This window comes from Phoxinus phoxinus (genome assembly GCF_949152265.1).
Source record: "Phoxinus phoxinus genome assembly, chromosome: 6".
Classification (NCBI taxonomy): Eukaryota; Metazoa; Chordata; class Actinopteri; order Cypriniformes; family Leuciscidae; genus Phoxinus; species Phoxinus phoxinus.
In genome coordinates, this window is record NC_136881.1 from 26,860,178 (window position 1) to 26,885,349 (window position 25,172).

The 25,172-nt window shown below is 39.3% G+C and overlaps 1 protein-coding gene across 5 annotated transcripts in view; it reads right to left on the reverse strand.

Moving 5' to 3' along the window:
- LOC306999941 (uncharacterized protein) overlaps positions 1 to 19,342 on the reverse strand; it is a 34,581-nt gene extending 15,239 nt beyond the window's left edge. The window contains exons 1-8 of one of the 5 annotated variants that reach the window (XM_079615069.1): positions 19,210 to 19,342; positions 18,713 to 18,928; positions 18,381 to 18,509; positions 18,015 to 18,068; positions 17,810 to 17,889; positions 17,571 to 17,664; positions 17,405 to 17,494; positions 9,349 to 9,543 (exon numbers count right to left, since the gene is read on the reverse strand). In XM_079615069.1, the coding sequence (XP_079471195.1) occupies positions 9,377 to 9,543; positions 17,405 to 17,494; positions 17,571 to 17,664; positions 17,810 to 17,889; positions 18,015 to 18,068; positions 18,381 to 18,509; positions 18,713 to 18,928; positions 19,210 to 19,240 (861 nt within the window). In that variant the 5' untranslated portion in view covers positions 19,241 to 19,342 and the 3' untranslated portion in view covers positions 9,349 to 9,376. Of the gene's footprint in view, positions 1 to 9,348; positions 9,544 to 17,386; positions 17,495 to 17,570; positions 17,665 to 17,809; positions 17,890 to 18,014; positions 18,069 to 18,380; positions 18,510 to 18,712; positions 18,929 to 19,209 lie in introns of all 5 variants that reach the window. The other 4 variants (XM_079615067.1, XM_079615070.1, XM_079615068.1 and 1 more) reach the window with 4 other exon arrangements.
- Between the last annotated feature and the right edge of the window lie 5,830 nt (positions 19,343 to 25,172).

The following is a 25,172-nucleotide window of genomic DNA, read 5'->3' on the forward strand; positions in this document are numbered from 1 at the left end:
AATGCTTAATAATGCAACACGATAAGAGTCAGGGGCAAGACTTTTGAGCAAGATGATGTTTACATTTTTCTTATTTTGTTTTACATGCTAATATCTTATTTATCCTCTGAAGGGTTGGACTAAATTAATGAATGCATTTTTAAACAAATAAGAACAATTTACACCAATGATCCAGTTCAAAAGTTTACAACCCTTGGCTCTTAATGGATGCTTCCTTCTTGTGCATCACTAAATGTTTGCAGGGTTTGTAAAAGTTGTGTATGAGTCCCTCAGTTGTCACCAGTGTGGAAATATGGATCTTACAATCATAGTCACTGCTAGTAAGGAGTCAAATATGCAGAAGATGCTGGAAAAGCAAAGAATGTAAGGAGCTGGAGGATTTTTCCTCATGAACAACCATTACAAAAAAAAAAAAAAGTTGTGGATCATTCAGGTAATGACACAATATTAATATTAATATGTAATATGTAATCTGTCTTTATTTTGTGTTTGTATTTTATTTAGGCTATTAAACATCTGTTATGTGAAAAAGATTTTTCAGGGCAGTAGGCTACTAAATAGAAACAATGTGTGTATGATCCGTCTTATTAAAAAAATTATAAAAATAACATTTAGGAGATTCTGCAAGGTGTAAACTTATGACTAAAGTGAAAATGTAAAAAAAAATACAACATTATTAGACGCCAAAATGTTGCTATGGTTATCAAGTTTCTTATGTTGCTATGTGTCAAATCATCGCAATTTCGTGACTCAAACGACACAAATTTAGTGGATTAAATACCACATTTAAATGCAGTTATCACTCTTTATAATTTACAGTGTGAACGTAACCACTGGTCCTCTAGAAGTATGAAAAAAAAACTATTTAGATTGTCAATAGCGCTCCCTTTAAGCCATCACTTACCGCGTTCTGCACTCTCCCTAAAACTCTCGTCATAAACACTGACTGTAGTTGTCCGCACTGCACAGTGAATATCTTATATTGCGTCTAGAGAGACTTTGTCTTTTATGAGGGGATTTGCGAAAGGATAAAGCTCGTGCTGATTCTGAACATACATTTTGAGCGAATTCTTTGCATGCTGACTCTATAACGCCTCTGATTTGCCACTGTGTTTATGCACTTAACTGTGATTGGCTACAATATGCTCAACGCTGAAACAACGTCGTTTCGTTTCGTTTTTGAATAATATTGTGTCATCCAGTGCCCGGACTCGACTGGACTCGGACATTTTTCCGAGTCTAAAATGTCTCGAGTCCGTGTCAAGTCCGAGTACAAATTCATCCGAGTGCGTGACAAGTCCGAGTTCATTCAAAATTGGACTCGAGACCGGACTCGAGTCCGAGTCCGAGTTCGAGTACCCCAACTCTACTGCTTTATAAGCGGAGGTGATCCGGGAAGTCCTTTAGTGCAGCGCGATAGCGTACAAAAGTACAGAAAAACATATAGTTATAAAAGAAAAACATATAGTTTTTCTCGTGACTCGTGAGTGTCATTTGTATCATTAATTTGTTGGAACAACACATTTAATGTCGGAGTCGGGCTTTAACAACAGCACAAACTGTGTGCATTTCCCTGAGATTCTTTGCGAGTGATACGGTGAACTTGGAGAAAAGTGCTGCCTGTCGTGCCATTCACAAAGTTTACCTCGCGCTCAAGCTTTTTTTTAGGGGTTTTTATGGTTTTTCCAGACCCAAGGTTGTAAAGCAGATTTTTTTTTTTTTTTTTTGCCAATGCAGGTACATTATATTTTTTAATGAAGATCATGCAATCATGACTTAGCCAATAAGTATGATTTACAGTTGCCTTTGTGTCAGGCTTCACTAACGTGATTGGTGCCAGAGACTGTACACACGTTCCCATCAAGGCCTCAATGAAGAGGATTTTGTGAACAGTGTAAATGTGCAGGAAAGTTACTATTACAATTCTAAATATATCATATTAGTAATATTATTATATTAAATAAATAAAAAGGAATGGAATCAAAAAGTATGCAGTTGACTGACTAAAATGTATTGGCGGTGTGTGACACTATACCATATCAGTCACATAGTCACATGTAGCACATTATTTGAACATGGAAACGGAAAATATAAATATCAAGCACACTGTATTACATAGGCTACACGTATTCTGAGCCTAACATAACTATTTTTTTATTTATTATGTAGGTGATTACAACATGCTTGGAGATACAGGGGCTATACCTGCAGGCAGTATTTTATGACCCCATTCCCTGACCCACAACCCGGACAATGGAGCTCTAGCCAGGACAAGGGCACAGTTTTAAATTGACCATGGGCAACTAAAGGGAAAATTTCAGTGTCTGAAAAGTCTGAGGGTTGCACCTGACAGGGACTGTGACATTATTGTTACATGTGCCGTATTACACATCATTACACATCAGAAAGGAGAGGATCCCTGTGGTGGAGGTGCAGCCTGATGATGACCTCCAGCCTAATGATCTCCAGCCTGATGATGACCTCCACCAGTGCACTTGGACGGACCTAGTAGCAGAGCGGCACGGGACAGAATTGTGGGACACCATTTTTAAAATTCACTAAATGTTTAATAAAAGACAAGACAAATATGCTTAGTTCCTTTTTTATTTCAATTATTCTTTGTAAAGAAAAGCCAGTGATCAGGCCATCTTTTGCCTGCAATAAGAGATATTATGCAAGCTCAGCAATAATACTCCGTGTGTTCTTTTAGAGAGATATTTTTAGATTAGCCTACATGCAGTGTTCACTTTCATAAAGTAAAGCAATTCAGGCTTTAGACCAGCCATTTGGATAATAGGCCTAAATAATTTAATGCAGCAACAAATTATTTTACAGTGTACTAAGATAATTAAAAGCTCATTTACCAGTAATGAAGCTGTTGCTGCTACTGGTCCCTGCCGTGAGTCTAAGGAAGAGATGCCCCCCACAATAGGGTCAATTCACATTCAACCCAAGGGCTAGCCCTTCTGTCGGGGAGTAAGTGGGGGTGCAGGACCACCACCTGTTTTTTATTTAAAAAATGTATAGCCTTTTTCTTGGTTGCTGCACATGAACAACACATGCACATCATTTAACGGTGTATTTTTAAAAGAGACCAAGAACAGTATAAGTAGCTTAGTAAAGATTACCATTTTCACTTTTACTTGTTCCAATGTTCTAGTGGGTGGTGGCTCTGACATTACAATGAACAAAGTAATTATGAAATTAAATTAAAATACAAAAATGTATATAGGCTACTGTAACAAGTGATAGAAACATTTAACATGGTCCCCACTATTGAATTTAATTTGTTTGCTACTATTTGCCAGCCCCATCTCCTGACTTTTACAGACTTTGATGTCTTCCCTGGCGTTTTCATTAAACATTAAAAATCCGCATAAACTTCGACTACTAGCTTTTGCTCTGCTGCCGAGAAAAACTGTGCGTGCTTTTTGGCCACGGTGAGCAGCCAATAGCAGCGTTGCTGATCAATGTTTCTACTATCGATACATATCCCCTTTTAAACCAGCGCATGCACGCGCAATTATCTCAGATAACTCAATCCAGCTATACTAATCATAACCGGCTGGTGTGTTCGAAGAACCCAATTAGCCAGATCATGATTAGGCCGATTATATCATCTTGGATGTCTCGTTTGATCTCGGATGTTTTAAGCAACGTACAAAGAACGGGCCCCAGGGCTATCCATAGACAGTATGAGGGGCTATCATGGTTGTCAACAAATGCACGTGCATGTAGGATGACAGAGTTTACGACAGTAGTAGAGGACAATACTGTTTCCCAACTCTAGGGGGACCCCGAGAGCAAAAGTTACCTGGCGTTACTTTAAGCACCGGAACCGTTTAAAAAATACTGAGTAGATACTGGTATCGGATAAAACCCAGCCGATACCCAACCCTAGAGACAACACATACATTATATATATATATATATATATATATATATATATATATATATATATATATATATACAGTGGGGAGAACAAGTATTTGATACACTGCCGATTTTGTAGGTTTTCCTACTTACAAGGTATGTAGGGGTCTGTCATTTTTTATCATAGGTACACTTCAACTGTGAGAGACGGAATCTAAAACAAAAATCCAGAAAATCTCATTGTATGATTTTTAAATAATTAATTAGCATTTTATTGCATGACATATGTATTTGATCACCTACCAACCAGTAAGAATTCCGTCTCTCACAGACCTGTTTTTCTTTAAGAAGCCCTCCTGTTCTCCACTCATTACCTGTATTAACTGCACCTGTTTCAACTTGTTACCTGTATAAAAGACACCTGTCCACACACTCAATCAAACAGACTCCAACCTCTCCACAATGGCCAAGACCAGAGAGCTGTGTAAGGACATCAGTGATACAATTGTAGACCTGCACAAGGCTGGGATGGGCTACAGGACAATAGTAGTGTTGATTTTGGCGGCCTGTTTTAATTTTAGTTTTAGTCTAGTCTTTGTGTCAAGCTGTAATTTTAGTTTTTGTTAGTTTTAGTCACATTCATACTCTTTTTAGTCTAGTCAAGTTTTAGTCGACGAAAACTGATGACATTTTAGTCTAGTTTTAGTCGACGAAAACTGATGATATTTAGCTATAGTTTTAGTCATTGAAAATTGTATTTTAGTCTCTTTTAAGTAATGCAATTATATTTAACCCAGTCAATGTTGTATTTCAAACAAGGCTATCTTATTATATTTAGGGCTGTGACGGTGGCGTTTTTTTTTTACCACCTCTGTGTTAATGGACCAACTACCGGCGGTGGTTGGGGGGTTGTTTAAAAAAAACTAAATCGTTTTAAATTACCACACAAAGACACGTGATATAGCCTACCACTCTGTGCTTTGAGTGGGATACGAGTAGGAAAGAGACCATCGATCTCTTTTCTGATATCTTCATGTTTTCTACTTGATGTAAAATTGTCTGAAGAGCGAATTTTACCCTCCACAGGGGCGATACATTTAGGCTATGTGTTTGATATTGCGCTGCTAGAGAAAGTGAAACTAAAAATCACCCGTGCATGTAAAACGCGCTTTAGTCTACAACTAAACTTGACGTGCTTTACCATGTCTAATAACAAGCACAAACTGTGTTTAAAAGAATTTGACATGCAAGTACAAAAGGCTATCTGTCCTACAGCGTTTTTCAACTTTACCACAGCATAGAATACGAATATAATAGGCCTTATTTAAAGGGAACCAATGAAGAAACGTTTATAATTCCCTTAGAAAAAGGGTGAGACGTGAGTGAAGATTTGGGAAAAGAAACAAGAGATTCCATGCAGGGATGAGTCACGGTTTTTGAAAATTCGATGCATTTATTTAATTATAGACATTTCGTCTCGTCTCGTTTTGATCAACGAAAATGAAGAGACATTTTAGCATAGTTTTTATTTTGTAAACCACATTTAGTCTCGTTTTTATTCATAAACAATATTGCATTAACCATTTAATTTTAGTCATTGTCACATGACCAGCATTTACGTTGCATCTCGTCTCGTTTTCGTCAGGTGATAAAGGTTCGTGAACGAAGATATTTCGTCATAATTTTCATTGACGAAAGCAACACTAGACAATAGGCAAGCAATGACCATCTGGGTGATCCAGAGGAGGAATGGGAGAAGGTCATGTGGTCTGATGAGACAAAAATAGAGCTTTTTGGTCTAAACTCCACTCCAACATATTTGGAGGAAGAAGAAGGATGATTACAACCCCAAGAACACCATCCCAACCGTGAAGTATGGAGGTGGAAACATTCTTTGAGGATGCTTTTCTTCAAAGAGGACAGGACTGCACCGTATTGAGGGGAGGATGGATGGGGCCATGTATCGCGAGATCTTGCCCAACAACCTCCTTCCCTCAGTAAGAGCATTGAAGATGGGTCGTGGCTGGGTGAAAATGGGTCAGCATGACAACGACCCGAAACACACAGCAAGGGCAACTAAGGAGTGGCTCCGTAAGAAGCATCTCAAGGTCCTGGAGTGGCCTAGCCAGTTTTCAGACTTGAACCCAATAGAAAATCTTTGGAGGGAGCTGAAAGTCTGTATTGCCCAGCGACAGCCCCGAAACCTGAAGGATCTGGAGAAGGTCTGTATGGAGAAGTGGGCCTAAGTCCCTGCTGCAGTGTGTCTAAAATCTGGTCAAGAACTACAGGAAACGTATAATCTCTGTAATTGCAAACAAAGGTTTCTCTACCAAATATTAAGTTCTGATTTTCTGATGTATCAAATACTTATGTCATGCAATAAAATGCTAATTAATTACTTAAAAATCATACAATGTGATTTTCTGGATTTTTGTTTTAGATTCCGTCACTCACAGTTGAAGAGTACCTGATAAAAATTACAGACTTCTACATGCTTTGTAAGTGGAAAAACCTGCAAAATCGCCAGTGTATCAAATACTTGTTCTACTTGTATGAGTGTGTGTTCATCCCTGCCCACATTACATCAGGGGTGGGGATACACACGATCTTTGTGTTTTTTGTTTGGGAACAGAGCATGCACAGTCAACGCTCGAGGGCACTGGCTGTGTACATTGTGAACAGCTTCCACTATGGACACTCTGCTCCCACCTGACACTCTTTGCGGCGGGCGCTCAGGCTTGTGTTCCCCAAGGTGTGGGTCCCACTGCTGCTGAGGCAATCTAAATGCCTCATTTCATGGGGATCGTAGATGGATCTATCAGAGGGGTTAGGTATGGGCCTGGCCTTATTTCTGCCCTCACCTGATAGATCCAGTGCCTTTTCTCAGTGTTTGGTAGAATGCTTTGCGGTTCCTTCCGCACTGGGTGAGGCACCGGTGCTTCAAGTATCTAGCTCTGAGGAGTTGGAAATTGAAAGCATCGAGACAGGAGAGGTTGAGGACTTGCCACCTCACTCTCCAGCCAATGAGGAGCTGGTGGAGGTTGTGACTCACGCTGTTGCCAGATTAAACATCGGCTGGCCAGTTGAGAAGCAGGATGTCTGTCCCAAAAGCAATCTGGACAAACGCGTCCTGCCCTCGCGAGCTCAACCTTCCCGTTGGGGCCTGCCGTTTTTTCCGGATCTCTACACCGAGTACAGTGATCGTCAACTGGACCCAGTTAACTGCCTTTTTGGTGCAGTGCTGGAGTTCCTGCAAGAGTGATTCACTGCAGGGTTATCCCCGTCAACTTTCAAGGTCTATGTGGCAGTCATAACTGCTTACCAAATTCCTTTGGGTAGTATGTCTTTAGGAGAGACCCTTTGGTAACAAGTTTCCTCTGTGGCTCTTTTAGGCTGTGGCCTGCAGTACGCACTAGGGTACCAGCATGTGATCTGATCGTGGTGCTCCAAGGCCTATCCCTGGCTCCCTCCCTTTGTTCCTATTAAATACTTTTCAGTCAAGTTTCTGACTCTCAAGATGTTGTTCCTCCTACTTCTCTTAAAAGTATAGGTGATTTGCAAGCTCTGTCAGTTGCACTGTTTGGGCATGCTTTATAGTTTCCTGGTTCGTGACATCACCCCCCTCTGACATCTTGTCACACCATTGGACTGATTTCACACGTGCATCACGGCGCAATCACGCAGAGCGTTCACACAGCGTCAATCAATGCAGCGTCTCATTCCCTCTTCAGGAAACCATTAAAAAAAACTTACCAACCCCAAATGTTTGAACAGCAGTGTACATTATAATATAATATACATAGGATAATATACTATAATTACATTTACATTTATTAAATTAATAATTTATGTTATAGATTTAATCATTATGTGAAAATTCTTTTATATATATTTAAACCAATCTGTATTAAAATCTGTAATAATAGCCTATACAGTTGGGTCCAAAATATCTAAGACCACTAGAGAAAATGCTCCTAATTTTTTCCATTATATTTTAAATGATAAGAGAATTTGATATGCAGTAACAAAATTGAAAAATAGCAGAATTTTCACTATTGGTCTCAGACTTTTGAAAATTTAAGCTGAATTTTTTCCAGAATGTCTTAGTATTTAGTGCATGACTTTTTTGATGAGAATGTTACATTTCTGAAAGGACACTCTGTAAAGTGTGGAATGACTGCAATAATAAAACCATCAGCATTCCATTGTCCATACCATTGGCTATCTTGTACTAAAATGCTGATGAGTGTCTCTCATCAGCTGTTAACAGAGAAACAACTTTTCCTAGAAGCTGCAAACAGAAATAATGCTGCTGGGGCACAGGTGTGCAAAAAAACTCCCTGACAGGGGTAATTAAAACTATGGTTTCTCTCACAAGTGTCTGATGATATGAGACGAGACCAGTAGTGGCGTCTGTGATTGAGCTCTGTGGATATGATGGAATGAGAGATGGAATGCTCTATACTGCATTTATGTTTGAATAGAAAAATCATCTTGATTGGAATTACCTATTTAGTAAGAATAATCATATCTATATTCTGTTTTTTTTCTTCTTCTTTTTTTCCGGGAATTTGCTTTAAAAATTTATTTATTTTACATCTCTAATGGAGCACAGCACTGTATGTACAGTATCTGTGTGGTCTACTGGAAAACATTTATCTTTGTAAAATGTTTTGAATGTGCTGATTTATTTTAAAGTAGACCATCAAGAGAAATGTCAGTGAATTTATGCACTTTGCCATTGACTGAAACAAAAAGAGGGAGTGGTAATAGAGAGAGATGGTATTAGAATATCCAAACAACTCCAAGCATGATAATCTCACTGCTATGTTTTATAGTATATTTGTTTCTCTGTTAAATGGATTTGTCACCCAAAAATGAAAATTCTGTCATTAATTACTCAGTTTCATGTCGTTCCAAACCCGTAAGACTTTCTTTTATCTTCAGAACACAAATGAAAATCTTTTTGATGAAATCTGAGAGCTTTATGTCCTTCCATTGTCAGCTGCGCAACTAACACTTTGACGCTTCAAAAAGTTCATAAAGAAATCGTAAAACTAATCCATATGAATTGTGCGGTTTAGTCCTAATTTTCTGAAGAGACAATCGCTTTATATGAGCATGGAATTTTGGCTGTTTAAATGTTAAAAAAAAGCCTAAATTCAATCTGTTCATCATATGAAGTGATCGTATCTCTTCCGAAAATGTAGACTAAACAACTCGATTCATATGGATTAGTTTTATGAACTTTTTGCGTCAAAGTAGTAGTTGCGTAGCTGTCTATGGAGGGACAGAAAGCCGCAGACAAACGGAAATCTTATGGGTTTGGAATGACATTGATGGTGTGTAATTAATGACATACTTTTCATTTTTGGGTGAACTATCCCTTTAATCTTATGGTATACAGATCATCTCTCAGTCCGCAAAACATGAACAGTGTAACTGACATTAGAAAGTTCTCACATTTCCACTAACCTTTAGCTCTTGTATTGTTGCTGTTGTTTTAATTGAGAGCATCATCTAAGGATTCCATTGAAGTCTTGGTGGAGATCGTAGGTTCTACATCAGATATATCCACTACAGTCATCTCCTCTGTTTTGTCTTTTGGGTTCACTGTGGCCTGAGTGCTGGACAAATTCTGTTGGTTTTCTTGTTTAACATCAACCGATTCTGTAGGGAAAATGTATTTTAATTTGTTTTTGGCAATGATTCTTATAATGGTTCTCAATTATTTCTGAAAGAATAATGTGTCACACAATCAAGTTTAAAGTACATAATTTTTACATCAAACAAAACATTTATTTTTTCCACTGGGTTTGTCGAGGTCAGATGCAAGTAAAAACATGAACATTAAAGAATTACAGATTATATCGAATTTCAAACACTGAAGTTGTATTTCTAAATCACAACGAAACTGTCTTCACTCTTGTCATTTTTGTTGTGTTTATATTGTTATCGAGAGGAAAGCACACAGCACATATTTACATATTCATCTAAACGCCACTCTCAGCAGCATGAATGGCATCAGTAAGTTTGCTAACAGTATACTTCTGAAACAATATTTTGAACTTAATTTTACCCCTAAGCAAATAACAAAAATGTAGTAAAACTTCTCTGTGAGTATATCGGGACCTTTAATTCATAATTGTAAAAAATAGTCATAGTCACGTACAAGTGCCTGAAGATCAGTTCAGATAAAAAGCTAAATTAATATTCACAAAATGTCTGTTCACACCAACTAAATTAAAACCAAATTCACAGTATAATAGGGGCCTCTGATCATCAAACTACTTTACTCTGATACCTTTCAAGTGTGAATAGATCTAAAACACTAAGGGCCCTATTTTAACGATCTGAAATGCAAGGATTAAACGTGAAACGCAAGTAACTTTGTGGGCGGATCCCGGGCGCTGTTGCTATTATAATAATAATAATATAATACTAAACTTTATTTTATATAGCGCCTTTAAAGAGCATCTCAAAGCGCTTCACAAAAACATAAAACATACACGGAAAAAAACTGAAAAATATTAATACATTAATAACAGAAAAACCTGATAAAATACAAAAATGAAAACAATGAAATGTACAATAAATAACAATAATACGGCAATTTTAAGCAATTCTATAAAATTATATAAAAGCTACCCTAAACAAATAAGTTTTCAAGGATGATTTAAAAACACTAAGTGATTCAGCTTGCCTAATCTCCACAGAGAGGGAATTCCAAAGTTTTGGAGCATTCACTGAAAAGGTCCTATCACCCATGGATTTAAGTCTAGTATTAGGGACAATTAAAAGGCCAGCTTCCGAGGAGCGAAGATCACATACTGGTGTGTAAGAGGTTAAAAGTTCAGTGATATAAAGAGGTGTCAGTCCATGCAAAGCCTTATACAGGAGTAATGTGATCCCTTGTCCTGTTTCCAGACAGAATTCGAGCGGCTGCATTCTGTACCAACTAGTTTGTTAAGGGTAGCTTTTGAGACCCCGACCAGCAAATTACAGTAATCAATTCGAGAAAATACAAAGATGTTAATTAGCTTTTCAGCCACAGGGAGATGAAAAAATTATGTCTTGACAGTGCTCTGAACATGATGAACAAATGTAAGGTTACTATCAAATATCACTCCCAAATGTTTTAATTTTGTTTGAAATTGAAGTATAGAACCTTCTACATTTAAAGCTGGAGACCCAGCCTTACGTAGCTGATAGGGCGAACCAACGAACATTACTTTGGTCTTGTCACTGTTCAGACAAAGAAAATTACTAGACATCCATTTTTTTATCTCAGAAATACATACAGAAAGATAGGACACAGCCACGTTAACATCAGGTTTTGAATGTATAAAAACCTGTGTCATCTGTATAAAAGTGAAAATTGAGACCAAGTGATCTTAAAAGTTGACCCAGAGGATAAAGGTATATGTTAAAAAGTATAGGGCCCAAGATAGAACCTTGAGGAACACCAGATTGCACTATACCAATAGCAGACCTACAACCACCCATAGCAACAAACTGCTTTCTATCAGAAAAGTAGGACTTAAACCAGCTGAGTGCAGTATCAGAGACACCACAAACAGATTCTAACTGAACCAGTAAAACATTATGATCAACAGTGTCGAAAGCGGCACTAAGATCAAGAAGAATTAGAATCGAGAGACAGCCAGAATCAGAAGCAATTAACAAGTCATTAGTGACCTTGACTAATGCAGTTTTAGTGTTGTGGAGTTTCCGGAATCCTGATTGAATGGGCTCATAAAGAATATTTGCAGCTAGATGGGAGTGCAATTTAGTAGCAACAATTCGCTCTAAAATTTTGGCGAGAAAGGGAAGATTGGAAATGGGACGAAAATTATTTAGATTGTCAACGTTTGTGTCTTTTTTTTTTTTTTGGTACAGGAGTCAAAGCAGCAGTTTTAAATGTTGCCGGCACCACACCAGTGCACAGAGAATCATTCATAATATTCAGTAGAACAGGACATAAGGTAGCAAAACATGATTGGAACAGATAAGTTGGTACAGGATCAACAATGGAAGAGGCAACTTTCATTTTTGAAACCTCATTACAAAGTGAATCAAAGTCCAATGTTGAACAATTTGAGAGAAGGGTACTGGAAAATTCAGTAGTGATCGTGTGAGAAAGAGATGAAGGTAGAGCAGAGATACATTTACAATAAAATCAGAGGGTTCAATCGATCTCCATTTACGATATTTAGGAATGCAAGAAGAGGTAGTGTTTACAGTATGTCAGGCAGTTCCATATAAAAAAAATAGACAGATGATCAGACCGCCCTAAGTCAGAGGTGTACAACTGTGACACAAATGAGCCGTTTAAAATCACCAAGTCAAGAATATAGCCTTTATTATGTGTAGGACAGTCCACGAGCTGGTTCAGATCGAAGCACTCCAATAAAGATAAAAACTATTTTGTTGTTGTATAATCTTTTTTGTCCATATGGATGTTAAAGTCTCCCAAAATTAAAGTTCTCTCAAATTTGAGGCATATCAAGGACAACATATCTGCAAATTCAGATAAAAAGTATTTATTGTTCTTAGGAGGCCTGTAGACTGTAGCTATGGCAGTAGAAGTGGGGGCAGATACACTCAACAAGACATTCAAATGAGTTAAACTGTGGAAGAGCCAGAGGACTCATGTTGATTTGGTTATTATATAGTACAATAACACCCCCACCTCTGCCAGAGGAACACGAGAGATCAAATAAACCATATCCAGCAGAAGTAAGTTCATTAAAAAGAAAACCATCGGACTCTTTGTGCCAGGTTTCTGTTAAACACACAAGATCCAGTTTCCGTTCTGTAATAATGTCAGATAGTATAGCCTTGTTATTGACAGATTGTGCATTGAAAAGCGCCGAATTCAACAGACGGGGAGCAGATGAAGCCAGAGAAGCCGCCTTGCGCTTAAGAAATGACAAGTTGTTGAAATTAACCCCCCTAGGCCTACACAACAGCGTTTGAGATTTGCGGAGAAATGCAGGATAAGTAGCAGTGGATGCTACAGATAAGGAAAAACTGCGCCTTGAAGAGCGATGTATATAGCACGTCGGTCTCAGTATTCCAACCTGACTGCAGAGCGCATGTGTGTCATTCGCCAGATAAAAGTTACCCTTAAAGGTTGTATCAGCAATTTCAGGCCCAAACATAAATGATCACATTCATCTAATCTTTCCTAACGATCCGCTAGCTGCCCACCCCATAAGCAAGCTGTCAAAAAAATGCGTCTCTGTAGGCAGCCTAGGCTCTGAGATTTGCACAAAAAAAGAATCAGTTTCACCAACCACTCAAAACCAAAATAAACAGTGTTCCAACCAATCACCGACAGGGGCTGGGTGTTGTGAGGTTTTGCGCTCGTGCACGGCTGCACGCTGAAGAAGAAGCCAGCGTCTATCAACAAGAGAAATTGAACATGCCTGAGTCAATCCCCAAGAGGAGGAGGAGGATTAGGACGAGGGAATAACATCGTGTTTATTGCAAGACATGTATAGTTATCCGGAAGGCTTTTGAACGGTGGAAAGAAATTAAAGTAAAAAAAAACAAAAAACTTTTTTTTTAAATCGGACGCCGAGGTTGCACTGTTTCTTCTGGACAGGTGAGTAGCTGCTAGTGCTGACTTGTTTGGATGTGAACTGTGTGTGAAAATAACCTTCTTGAAATAATATGAGCGAAGCTCGACTAAACTTGGGTAGCTCTAGCTAAGAAATGCGCGTGCATGATCGTTTTTTTTTCATGATGCACGGAACGGGAGGGAGGGGCGAGCTAACTTGGTTTGTTTGGGATCTCGCTTCAAACACAAACAGAAATGACGTCACCCACAATCGCTGATACAACCTTTAAGGTTCGACAGTTGGCGAGCAGTTTACCTTAAGGCCATTTTGGGGAAGTCCACACCAGCCGGGACCCCACAGTTGTGCAAATCCTGGGAGGGACAGCAGAAAAGGCGATTCCAGCGAAGAACAGTCAATGATAAAAGCAGTAATCCAAAGAGTGAAGCGTGATTCCACATCATACAAGTCGTAATCCAACAGTTGAAGCGTAATTCCTCCTCACGATAGAATAGGCTTTCTTCGTGACGTATACTCCAAAAACTCTTAATAAATGCTCATCAATAACAATAAAATAATAAAAACAAACGGGAGAAAGGAGCGGCAGCCAAGACGCGCCAGCGTACCCTCTCAACCGGAAATTGAAATACACCTACTGTCATGTTTTTATACCGGCGGGATAAATGACTCTTGCGCCCGACGCAAATCTAAAATGGGTTGGTCTGAAGTAGCTTCATTATTCATAGGTGTGGTTTGGGCATAACGTGAAATAAACCAATCAGAGCGTCCTCTCACATTCCCTTTAAGAGCAGGCGAGCTTGTTCCATGGCGGATTGCTATTATAATGGCGGATTTGCCAGGCACATGCCAGGAGCGGTTCACAGCCGAGGAGACCGACGGTCTCGTCAGGGCTGTAAAAGACAGAGAAGTGACATTGTATGGGGATGCGAGAAACCCACCCAAATAAGCTTCGGTTAAACAGGGGTATAATAATTTGGGTAAATGTGTAAGCTAGATTTATGCCTATTTTTTTTTTTTCACATCTTCATGGACACAACAATGATTTAACTCGTGTGTTAATGTTTTTCCTTGTAATAATATATGATTTGCAAAAATGAAAACTGGTGCGTCTGTTTAGATTAGAGAATCAAAGTGTATGCGTGTTGTTCACACGCTACATAATGGCCAAGCACGCAACAGTTTTACCAAACTGTAAAATAGCACCAGGGAACGTTTGCGCCGGAACACGCCTCCTCTTTTCGCTGAACCGCTCATTGCGCAAGTTCATTTCATAATTTATCGATGTGCGTCTGTGGAGGGAAAAGTCTGCTGTGCGCGGATGCAAAATAGGAATGATACGGTGTACAAAGTCAATTGCGCAGGGTGCAAGATAGGGCCCTATAGCATATTTAAGCTGTACTATTGGATACTTGTTTCCCAACAACTCTTACTACTCTAAAAAGACAACTACTCACAAAACACCTGGGTGTCTGGCCTTTGTGGTCTCAAACCTTTTGTGTTCCTATCATTTTCAATGCAGTAAATCTTGAAAATTAGCAGTGTGAGAAATGAACAGGTGGTAGAAACAGAGCCTTATGACTGGAAAGTCAGCATTTACCAGATGAAGGGGCATCGTAAAACCATTATCAACTATGTCATTTCAATGCACACTTCTGTTACATTTTCTATACCTCTCTCATTGTTTCTCACTCTCTCCCACTGTGTGGTTGATTTAGACCTGGAGGTGGTTTTAGTTAATAAAGCCGCTAAAGCCAGGAAATGGATTGAGACCCATTAGTTCCTAAAGTGGAGCCTGTGGAGCTTGTCAATGACAGGCAGCGGATTTTGGTGGGAAAAAGAACCATCCTTTAATTACAGGGAGCTTGAAGAGAAACTGAGACTATAGGAAGTATTGCTATGCTGTTAAGCAATTCAAATTGCTTGCTGTTGGCAAACAGCTACACTACCCTCTTTTGTTAGTTGTGCTTGTTACTTTTATTTAGTCATTTTGTCTAACATTTTACAAGGCTAATCCATAAACGCAAGTAGTGGTGATATTGTAATTGGCCTCAAATTAATCAGTTCGATTTATAGGGTCTTTCATTGAATGGAGAAGAAACAAGGATACTGCGTTTGTTTTAAATGTACTAATATACATTCACAGAGCAGTTTTTTTTTTATTCATGGAATATCAAATAAATAAATGTTTGTAATAAAATATATTTAAAAAAAAGCATACCCTTTTGGGTCACTTTGAAACCCTATACATTCTAGGAAGGATCTTGTGTATCTCTGTGGCTGAAAAAATGACAATGCCGTTATTAGGGGAACTTCTAAGGTTCCTCAAACTGCTAGACTGCTAGGCAAATAATGTAATATCCTGTTGCAAAAGTAGTTAGGATGTAACGCAGCTGTCATTATTTCCAGTAAACTGCAGTCACCTTTACTCAATACATTTTTGGGGGAAGAGCTCTATCCAAAATCTAAACACATGCACAGTAACAAATTAAAACAAAAAAATTATAATTACCAAACAGACATTTTTAAAATGAATTACATTTTAACCACCTCTATTACTTTTCATTACCTCTTTTGATTTACTGAATGAACAAAACAGTAGATTAATAATAAAAAAAGCACTACGAGCCCACATCTCTAAGGAGTATTCCTTATGAGCAAACCCAGACAGCCAAAGTCATCTTTATTTATGTTATGGGTCTTCCAGATGGCATGGATCAGACACAAAGACCAATTGCCTCTGGTCAAAAGTGGTAATTTCCTAACTGCTATAGGCATTGAAACATGTCCAAGCAGGCTCACTTCAGGTAATGGTTGCTGGTAGAGACTAGAATATCATTCAAGATAAATAAGTTTTGTTCAGAGCTGGAATTCTCACATCTCTTTTCTCTTTCAAATTTTTTTTATTTTTTTGTATGTCAGAATTGTGCACAGAGATTATTACAAAGCAGCGCAACCGCTGAAGTTGAAGGTTCTTGGATATCGCAAAGGGTTTAAACTCAGCAGAGAGTAAGCATTACCAAGCATGGACGTTTTATTATTATTTTAATTTAATGCTGTGAAGCTGCTTTGATACAATCTGTATTGTGAAAAGCGCTATACAAATATTCTTGACTTGACTTAATCCTTTTGACATTCATGGATTTCACATGAAGGGAGTACATTTAAGAAGCTGGATCTATGGCCTTAAATTTGACAATGCCACTTTTTTTCCACCACTGTTTTGTCATTGGTGTAAAATGTAGTCTTTCATGAGAAGAGAGTATAGCTAATCTTTACTCTTGTCTTAGAAGTCCATCCAGTGGAGCTCTCTGTTATTGCAACTAGTTGAAAAAATTATTGTTCTTCTTCAGGTGTCTAGTCACCGGTTTTACTAAAGGAACTTCAGGATTATGGACAAAACCATTTTTGGCTGTAGTTGAAAGCATAGGCGTGCATTTTGGAGTTTAGTACAGTAGTTCAGATAGTTTAGGAACTTTCAGTACAGGTGGGGTCGATAAGACACATGATCCTTCAGAAATCATTCTAATATGGTAATATGGGGCTCAAGAAACATTTCTTATTATAAATGTTGAAAACAGTAGTGCTGCTTAACATTTTAGTGGAAACCATCATATTTATATTTTTTCAGGATTATTTGATGAATAGAACGTTTATTTTAAAATTGTATTCATCCTTACTGAATAAAAGTATTACTTTCTTGAAAAAAAATGACTGACCCTAACTTTAAAATTATAGTATTTAATTAATTAAATTTGACTTATTAATTTAATAACAACGATTCACTTTTGCAGTGTACTTCGGTTCAGAAACATGGCAGCTTTATCCACACACACACACACACACACACACACACACACACACACACACACACACACACACACACACACACACACACACACACACACACACACACACACACACACACACACCTGTTGCCTGTCTCATACCTTTCCCTCCCTCAGGCTTTTCTGCTTCCTTCACTGGTTCAAGGTTCTTTAATGGCTCAGTGGACTCGACTGGAGTAAATGTTTGCATATCTTTGGGAACAGTTATAGCACAAGGTCAGTATAGTTATAGAAATCCCTGTGATAGAGAGTTAGGAATATCTGGTACCTTTGACTGATGTGGTGTCAAACACTTCTACATCCACTGTGCTGAGTGGGATCTGAGCATCTTCCTGTTTGGGATGCAAGTCCACGGAGTACTTCTGCATTAGACAAACATGATTAGTATGTAGTTTGTATATCCAATGTAATAATTATAAAAGATCAAATGCACAAGGAACCATAAATTAATGCTATTAAATACTATTATTGGTTTCCTCCAATTAAAAATAAATACAAATCTCTTACCCTGGACTTCTTTTGAAGGCAACAATAAACTACTACCCCAGATATGCATACAACAACAATAATCGGGATAATTATGTAAGCTGTTGAAAAACAAAAACATTAAGAATAATCAATAACAACTATAATTTACGCCAATTGAAAATAAACAAAGCGGAAATAAAACATGAATAACAAACACTGACAATAAATAGAAAAAATAACTCACCTGTTGCTTGGCTTTTGTCAAGTTCTTGTGCTCGAGTTGTAATAATTAGTGCTGCTGTAATAATAATAATAATAAAAATAAGGTGAATAGCAAGTTTATGCTCTAATATTGGTGGTAAACAAATGATCAATTAACTGTTATTCAGCAGTACAGTATATTGCTTGTTTTAGGTACTTGTACTTGATAATTTCTTTTTACCAGTGATGACAGTTTTATAAATTTGCTAAGCCACACGCTTCCTTCCTGTATAAGAATGACTCATACTCAGGTTACAGTTGGATATTAAAACATAATTCTCACATTGCTCGTTTGGGCAAAATAAAACCTGTGATCTTTGCTTGAATTTCACAGTATTTTCTCTCTTACTGGTTGCTTTGCTGGTTGCTTTGCTGGTTGCTTTGCTGGTTGTGCTTTTAATCTCTTTTGTGCTGGTCTGTGTAACATTATCTTGAGGATGGTCTGCATCTGCGGTGTCATTGTTGGTCTGTGGATCTTCTGAAGGATCAGGAGTAGACAAATATATTGGCCAAAACGACGGGGGAAAAAGATACCCAAATGTGACGTTATTTTAGTTAGAGGTTCTCATTTATACCAATGAAACAAGCAGCATTGCATGTTTCCTACCAATCCTACCATGTTGCTACATTAGGTGTGTAGACACCTGAATAAAATAAAATCAAGCAAATTGAAAAAGCTACCTGATGTGTAATCTGACATATCCACATCCGTAGTGGTTGACAGTATGCTAGTGGAGTCTGGAGGGAATGAAGTGGTTAAGTTGTTCAGATTGTCCACTGAGGTTTCATTTAATATGGTGGTGTTGTCGATAGACGTTGAAACTAGAGCAGTGTTGGTTTCTGTGCTGGTTATCATGGATGTGACCTCATTTTCAACAGCAAGAACAAGTAAGGCACCTGCATTGTACCAGAGAAAGTTCAGGTCATGAGGAACAGAACTATTTCATTTACACATGAAATCTATAAATTACAACTACATATGCAATAGTAGCTGAATGAACAATGGAAAACATTTGCTACCCTTTACCTAACAAGAAATATAAAATAGACTGTCAATTATATTATTACATTTAATCTTATTTAATTATCCTCCTTTACTTGTTTTCAATTAGCTCTTTGATCAAATTTAGCAGTTACACAAAATTAAAAAATACATTAAAAAACTTATTTAAACATACCAATGAGGAGATGAAGTGATGTGGAGCACATTTTCAGAGAAGGTAGAATCTAGTCAAGTGAGTGTTCCTTCCTCAGGACAGCAAGTGCTCAGTCTGAAACCGCTAACTTCCACTTCTATGACCAGCACAGGATGCAGCAAACAGTTGCCTAAAACAGGCACATAAGGAACTTGTGCACTTTTGTAAAGCCCCATTTGCTACATTTGCATTATTCATCTACCGGTAATTTAAATACATAGGTATTCTGTGCTTTGTAAGCTTTGATGTTATTATATATTGTTTGCAGTAAAGCAAAAAAGGGAAATACAGCTGTATAGGAACATGTGGTGCTCTGGTTAAGCGAGTGCATCTGTAATTCCTCTCAGAAGTAATTTCATCATATATGTTTCTCTTTCTAAATGTAACAGCAGTAATTTCTATAATACAATTATATAGGGTAACACCACGTATGATTCACTTCAATACTTTTTTTATTTTGTTGGGAATCTTTTGCAATAGAAATAACATCTCAGGTTACGACTGTACACCTGGTTCCCTAAAGAGCGAACGAGACGCTGCGTTGAGATGCTGTGGGAACGCCCCTGCGTGATTGTGTCGTGAAGCACTTGTATAATCAGTCCAATGGAGAGACGAAACGTCATATGCGGGTGACGTCATCGACCAGGAAACTATAAAGCACACCTGAAAACAGACCGTGCTAGCTTCTGATAGGCCAAAGCAAGTTGATCAGAGACATGCAGGGAGTATGGCAGTTTGACACAGGGAACTCTTCAGCGAACCTGGGTTACAGTCGTAACCTGAGACGTTCCCTTTTAAGGGAGCTCGAGCTGCGTCGAGACGCTGGGGGAACACTATACCCACAACGCCATAGTAACAAGTGACTGTCCGTGTGAAATCTCTGCGCACACCAAGACGAAAGCACCTGCGCCCCTGGAGTGGAGCCGAGGTCAAGGTCAAAACCTCACTAATGTGGGCAGCTAGGCAACATCCTGCCACATCACAAACATATTGGAGGGAAACTCCTGACAATAATGTGTTAGAAGCAGCCATACTCCTAGTATTTTGGTCTGACGATCTGACACGCGTCCCGTTTTCTCACAAATCTCTATTTAAGACTTTATTTAAATCATTTAAGACTGCTCTTATGAGGACACTCGACAAAACGGACATTTTGGCATAATTTGTGTGTTATAGTTTGTTCAAGACCGAAAGAGAACTCGATAGGCGACTGACTCGCGTCTTTTCTGTGGGTTGTGTGTGTGTGTGTGTGTGTGTGTGTGTGTAATAGGCAGGACTTACAGCGCAGTCTCTTTAGTCTTGTCGTGCTTGAACGGTTTGAAAGCATTCACATTAATAAGAGTGTGATCATGCAATGCTAGTCAATTGCGTTAAATATTTGTAACGCTTTAAACTTTTTTTTAACTTTTTTTTTTTTGCGGTGCCGTGGTGGGCAATTGATGAAACCGGTGTTGTGAGCACCGTGTAACACCAGTAATGTACATTGCAAATACAATCTAATGCATATTTTAGACAAAATTTTGTATTGTATGCAATATTTTGAGACAAAAAAAATTATTGTATGCAATATTTTGAGACAAAATTTTGTATTGTATGCAAGTATTAGTGATCAAAGTGCTCATTGCTGCTGCGATCAGTGTCTGATGATACAGTGTCTCTTGTGACTCGCGCACATGCCACAGTCTTCACTCGGACTCGCGCTTCAATCTGTTGCGGAGACTCTATTTGTTCCGGTGAAATTAGAAAACATAATGCACACAAACGTGTCCCTGCTTGATATACAACCACTGATGAACATATTCGGTTTTGATGAAAGAAAAAAAAAAGAAAAAACTATGGGACTGCGGATTAGAACACAAAACCTCTGACACACGTGGCGAAAGTTCTACCACTGGACCATTACGGCACATGTCGAAGAGGCGGATCTGTGTATTTATTCACGCGAAAGTTCTCGGCACTGACAACATATATTACATCTCATTTAACGACAAATTAAACCCCATGTACAATTTAGATCGATTGCTGGACATTGTCATGTTATTATACATATATCTGATTTAGCATTGTATTAGCAACCCCTGTCCCACCCACTTTTTAAAACAAAGTTACGCCACTGATTAGTTCGTAAATGTGTAGTCATACTACTGGCCTGTCCCTCACAGGCACACATGCGTAACCCATGCCATTAAAATGGACAAATTTTCCTGTGTATATACAGGACCTGCAGCTGCCTATATACCTTCGCAGGTCCTACCATGCCAGTGACGTCATCAAAATTGCCAGCGTTCTTATACTAACAAACGCAGTTTTTGTGTTGCTTAAAGGGGTCATATAATGGTACATGCACTTTTACAAGTTGATTGCCTTGAAATGTGTGTTGGCAGTGCCTGTACACAACCATCATAAAATGATAAAAATCCATCCAGTGGTTTTTTAAAAATCTCCTTATATGTTTTACCCTGTCTCAAATTGAGCTGTTCGATTTTGTGACGTTACAAAATCGACGCCCCCCCCCACGATTGTTGATTGACAGCAGCGTTTCAACACAGACCCGTACTCGCTCGTGAGCGAGCTGTCAATCATAGTCCGCGCGTCATTGTTGATATACGCTGGAGCACTGTCTATGAGCAGAATTCATTTATAATGAAACGCGTTATAGTGTTATTAAAAAATGTGTACACAGGTGTTAAAGTTAACGTGGTAATACTACACTAAAGCCTGGTTCACACGGCAGGATAATTAGGCCGATTTTAGTCCCGATTCACCCCTTCCGACAATCTTAAGGATGCTCCGATTATCGTAATCTGATCAGATATTCCTGCCGTGTGTGGTGTGTTAAGACTGCTCTGAAGGACACCGGGACCGCTCCGATCTCAAATCGGGGATATCCAACATGTTGGATTTATTTGGCCCGATTTCTTCTCGTGTGTGGTGTCCCCCGAGGACAAACGAGCACGCAGCCTGAGGACTGTGGCGTGTAGCCAATCAGAAAGCGAGGTACGAGGCGGCGAGGAAGTACCGGGAAACAAAAATCAAAACAGCCGGCGGCATGATGGCGCACCAGAAAGTCCGGTGGACGTCGGAGATGGAGGATCAACTTTTTCGCTTAAAAACAAAGCACAAACTATGGCCACTGCATCAAACAATCCGCCATGATTGTTTACTCTGAAGTCACGTTTGATCTGGGAATGCTCGGGAGTCAAATCGGTTCGTGTGTGATGTGTTGATTTTGCCGTGTGGCTGCACACCACACATTGTACGACCAAAACTGTTAGACCCGCGATTTTTTTATCGCTGTGTGTGGGGTCTCTCAGGTTTGGAAAATCGGCCGACAATTTTAAAATCGTCCCGTGTGAACCAGCCTTAAGCTTACTTTTGTATATGGTTTATAACGGTGTCTGTTACTGATTAAGAAGTAATGTAAAAAAAAAAACTGTTATAACTGCATGAAGATGAATGGTAACAATACCTACAAAATACTGTTTACATCCTGCAAATGCATATGATTCAAGACTATAAATACTCTAATTGATGTTTTTCAATATTACGGTGGAATAAGTTATGTAATCTGATCACTTATTTGCTTTTGTATAGGCAAGCACATCTGAAGACGTGCTTGCCTATAGAGTTCTCAACGGGCCTGAAAATTAAAACCCGACCCGACCCGGCCCGTGGCTTTTAAAGCCCTGACCCGATCTAACCCGACACATCAACATTATTTATCTGCCCGAACCCGGCCCGCGGCCCGATGGCCGTGTCTTTTTTTTTCTCATAAACGTATTATCATGACCAGCAGACGGGAATTCAAATCAACCTTTAATGTTCACGCCTTTTAACAATACAAACAACTGAAACAATAAACTTTAAATATATAAATAGGCTATATAAATATGCCTTAAATAAAAATCTTCACAGAATAATAAATAAAAAGAACTCAAACATGTACCCAGCCAGCGGACGGGCTGTACATAACCTGTAGAATTTCCAGCACCAGTCCAAACACTTTCCAGACCTCTGATTTCCCACTCCTGTAGTAGCGACGGTGAATTCACCTGCGGCAAGTTTACTTTTCACCAACTCCATCTTCTTCTCCAGGCTAACGTTACACGCCTACACGTTACACGCAGCAGCCAGACTTTCTTTACGGTGAACAGCAGCGATGATTAATAAATGTTTTTTTTTTTTCACTGAGCGGAAAAGATTAAGCCCGAGGTCCGACCCGAGTCATTTGCTTATATTTTCGACCCGAACCCGGCCCGACCCCGCGGGTCCCGTCGGGTCTGTCGGGCCGACCCGACCCGTTGAGTTCCCTTTCGAAAGCTACAATCGATGCTGCGCTGCTTAGCGCATTGGGAACGTCTTTAATCGTGACCTGCTGTGAATATAGTGTGTAAACACGTCGATGAAATCGACCGGAAGTAATATAGCCTCGGTCGGTGACGTCAACGGCGCGCACCCGCGACGCGAGGCTATAATTAGATGAGCCGCAGGTGCATCGTCAGGTCTTTTGTCTTCAGAGATCTCTCTGTGTTTGGTGTGCAAGCATTTATCTCCTCTCTATCTACTACAGATCTTTGTTAGGAGTTATTTAGTTTATCACTGACAGTGTGCAGATTTTCTCTTTCTCATCTCTCTACGATCTAAAAAGGAGAAAGAGAAATGTGTCGACGGAGTAAGCGCTGTGTCCCTCCATGTTCTCGTCCTATGTCAGAACTGGATACACAAGCTTACTGCTTTGTTTGTTTGGAAAAGAGCATGCTACCCTTGCGTTTGAGCATGGTGAATTCGAGCACAGTGGAATGTTCACAGTTAAAGTGCTTCGCGTTCGCTTTGCTTATTTCAAAGGGGTGGCACCCACAATGCGATTGTGGGGCTCGCGTGTCGATCTGGCTGAGAAGCGAGAGACGGGTGCGTCCTTTTCGCTCGCTCTCTCTCCAGATCGCGATGTCCTTTTGCCTGACTACCGAAGCGTGCCTCGGCGCTTCTTCGGCTCGGGCAGAGGACATTTAATCTCGTGAGTTTGCCGCCTACGAGCGTTCCTCCCGTGATAATAAAAGGAGAACTGCTCGGGGCGATCGTTCGTGCAGTGGCCAGACTACACTGATCACAACAAAAAGACACTCAAAGATTATAAATAAAGATGTAAATATAATATATATATTTATACATGACGTGTCTTTGTGCCCTCGACGTCGACCAATTCGACTATCGCAGGTGCAAAGGCACGCGATTATATGATGCTGTCTCAGATTGGAGAGACGCGCGCGAGCTTTCTCTCCCCTGGGATCGTATTATCACATGCATTTTCAGCGGGTCAGGCTGGTACCGCGCTGTACACTACAGGCATACCAGGCTGATCTTATGAAAGATTTAAATACAGCCTGTCATCCAGACCGTGTCTGATTGATATTTGGCTGTATTTATTGCTGATGAATTGAATGATGATGAGAAATCAGATATTCAATGCAATATATCAAATGCTTGTAATAATTTATTGTCTGGCTGTTCTTTGGCCACATTTAATTCTGAGGGATTAAATATTGTAAAAGCCATCTAAAAATATATATATTATGATGGACTTTGAGAGTACCGACTCCGAGCACTTCTCTCGTTATGATAAAGCGTGTGAGAGGTTACTCGAGTTGGTGACTCGTGCAGTGGCCAGATTACAGCTAGACTGTCCTCCTTGAGGATCTCCATGACGTTAACTCGTGCATGGGGAAAACCTTATTCTTTGTGCCCTTGACGTCAATTTATTAGACTATCATGGGGGCATGTGCATACGATGATGCGCCAGTCCGAAGAGACGCTCGCTGGCTATCTCTTCTCTGTGGCTCATCGTCATTTAAGGAGTCAGCACTCCCCACCAAGCCGTGTATAATGTCATCCACGCTGGTGGGGGTCAGACTGGTGCTGCTCTGCACACTATGGCAGTGTTGCAGACG